This window comes from Equus quagga, unplaced genomic scaffold (genome assembly GCF_021613505.1).
Source record: "Equus quagga isolate Etosha38 unplaced genomic scaffold, UCLA_HA_Equagga_1.0 HiC_scaffold_710_RagTag, whole genome shotgun sequence".
Lineage (NCBI taxonomy): Eukaryota > Metazoa > Chordata > Mammalia > Perissodactyla > Equidae > Equus > Equus quagga.
The window spans coordinates 35,389-37,035 of NW_025794459.1; the positions used below are offsets into that span (position 1 = coordinate 35,389).

Sequence of the window (1,647 nt, forward strand, 5' to 3'; positions counted from 1 at the left end):
TTCTTCCCAGGCCTGATCTCGCTGAAGTAGAACTTCTGCTCTGCCGTGTCCTAAATGGGCCTAGAGCTGAAAGGGAAAATGTCCTGTCTAGTGTCCTCAAGAGCAGACAGGTCCCACAGCGTCCGGCTTCCAGCTCTTTGGGCAGCTAAGAAACAGCTCCCTCTGCACAGGGCTCTTATAAGCCTACCAGGAACATGTCTGACAAAGGTCTGTGAAAGGCAGTTTCTTCGAAGCCGTGATCTCGCTGAAGTAGAACTTCTGCTCTGCAGTGTCCTACGTGACCCTAGAGCTTCAAGGCACAAAGTCCTGCCTTGTCTCCCCAAGGGCAGACAGGCCCCACATTGTCCCGCTTCCAGCACTTTGAGCAGCTATGAAACTACTCGCTCTGCGCAGGGCTCTTACAGCCTACCAGGAACATGTCTTACAAAGGCCTGTGAAACGCAGTTTCTTCCCAGGCCTGATCTGGCTGAAGCAGAACTTCTGCTCTGCCATGTCCTACATGGCCCCTGAGCTGCAAGTCACAAAATCCTGCCTTGTGTCATCAAGGGGAGACAGGCCCCAGAGCGTCTGTCTTCCATCTCTTTGAGCAGCTAAGAAAAAGCTCGCTCTGCACAGGGCTCTTACACCCTACCATGAAAATTTTTTACAAATTTCTGTGAAACGGAGTTTCCTCCCAGACCTGATCTAGCTGAAGTAGAACTTCTGCTCTGCCGTCATCTACATGGCCCTCGAGCTGCAAGGGACAAACTCCTGCCTTGTGTCCTCAAGGGGACCAGGCCTCACAGCGTCCAGCTTCCAGCTCTTTGGGCAGCTAAGAAACAACTTGCTCTGCACAGGGCTCTTACATCCTACCAGGAATATGTCTTACAAAGGGCTCTGAAACGCAGTTTCTTCCCAAGGCTGATCTGGCTGAAGGAGAACTTCTGCTCTGCCGTGTCCTACATGGCGCTAGAGCTGCAAGGCACAAAGTCCTGCCTTGTCTCCTCAAGGGGAGACAGGCCCCAAAGCGTCTTGCTTCCAGCTCTCTGGCAAGCTAAGAAACAACTTGCTCTCCACACTGCTCTTACAGCCTAACAGGAACATCTCTTACAAAGGCCTGTGAAACACAGTTTCTTCCCAGCCCTGATCTCGCTGAAGTAGAACTTCTGGTCTGCCATGTCGTACATGGCCCTTGTGCTGCAGGACACAGAAACCTCCGTTGTCTCCTCACAGGGAGACAGGCCCCAGAGCGTCTGGCTTCCAGCTCTTTGGGCAGCTAAGAAATGACTCGCTCTGCACAGGGCTCATACAGCCTACCAGGAACATCTCTTACAAAGGCCTGTGCAACGCAGTTTCTTCCAATCCCTGATCTCGCTGAAGTAGAACTTCTGCTCTGCCGTGTCCTACATGGCCCTAGAGCTGCAAGGCACAAAGTCCTGCCTTGTCTCAACTAGGGGAGACAGGCCCCACAGCGGCCGGCTTCCAGCTCTTTGGGAAGCTCAGAAACAACTCGCTCTGCACAGGGCACTGACAAGCCTACCGGAAACATGTCTTACAAAGGCCTGTGAAACCCAGTTTCTTCTCAGCCCTGATCTCGCTGAAGTAGAACTTCTGCTCTTCCGTGTCCTACATGGCCCTAGAGCTGCAAGGCACAAAGTCCTGCCTTCT

The 1,647-nt window shown here is 52.9% G+C and overlaps 1 protein-coding gene across 1 annotated transcript in view; it reads right to left on the minus strand.

Annotated features, from left to right (window-relative positions):
- The window catches only part of LOC124232526 (adhesion G protein-coupled receptor E2-like), a 32,112-nt gene extending 30,955 nt beyond the window's left edge, over positions 1-1,157 (minus strand). Inside the window, 1 exon segment of the mRNA XM_046649487.1 lies at positions 1,091-1,157. Coding sequence (XP_046505443.1) covers positions 1,091-1,157 — 67 coding nt within the window.
- Between the last annotated feature and the right edge of the window lie 490 nt (positions 1,158-1,647).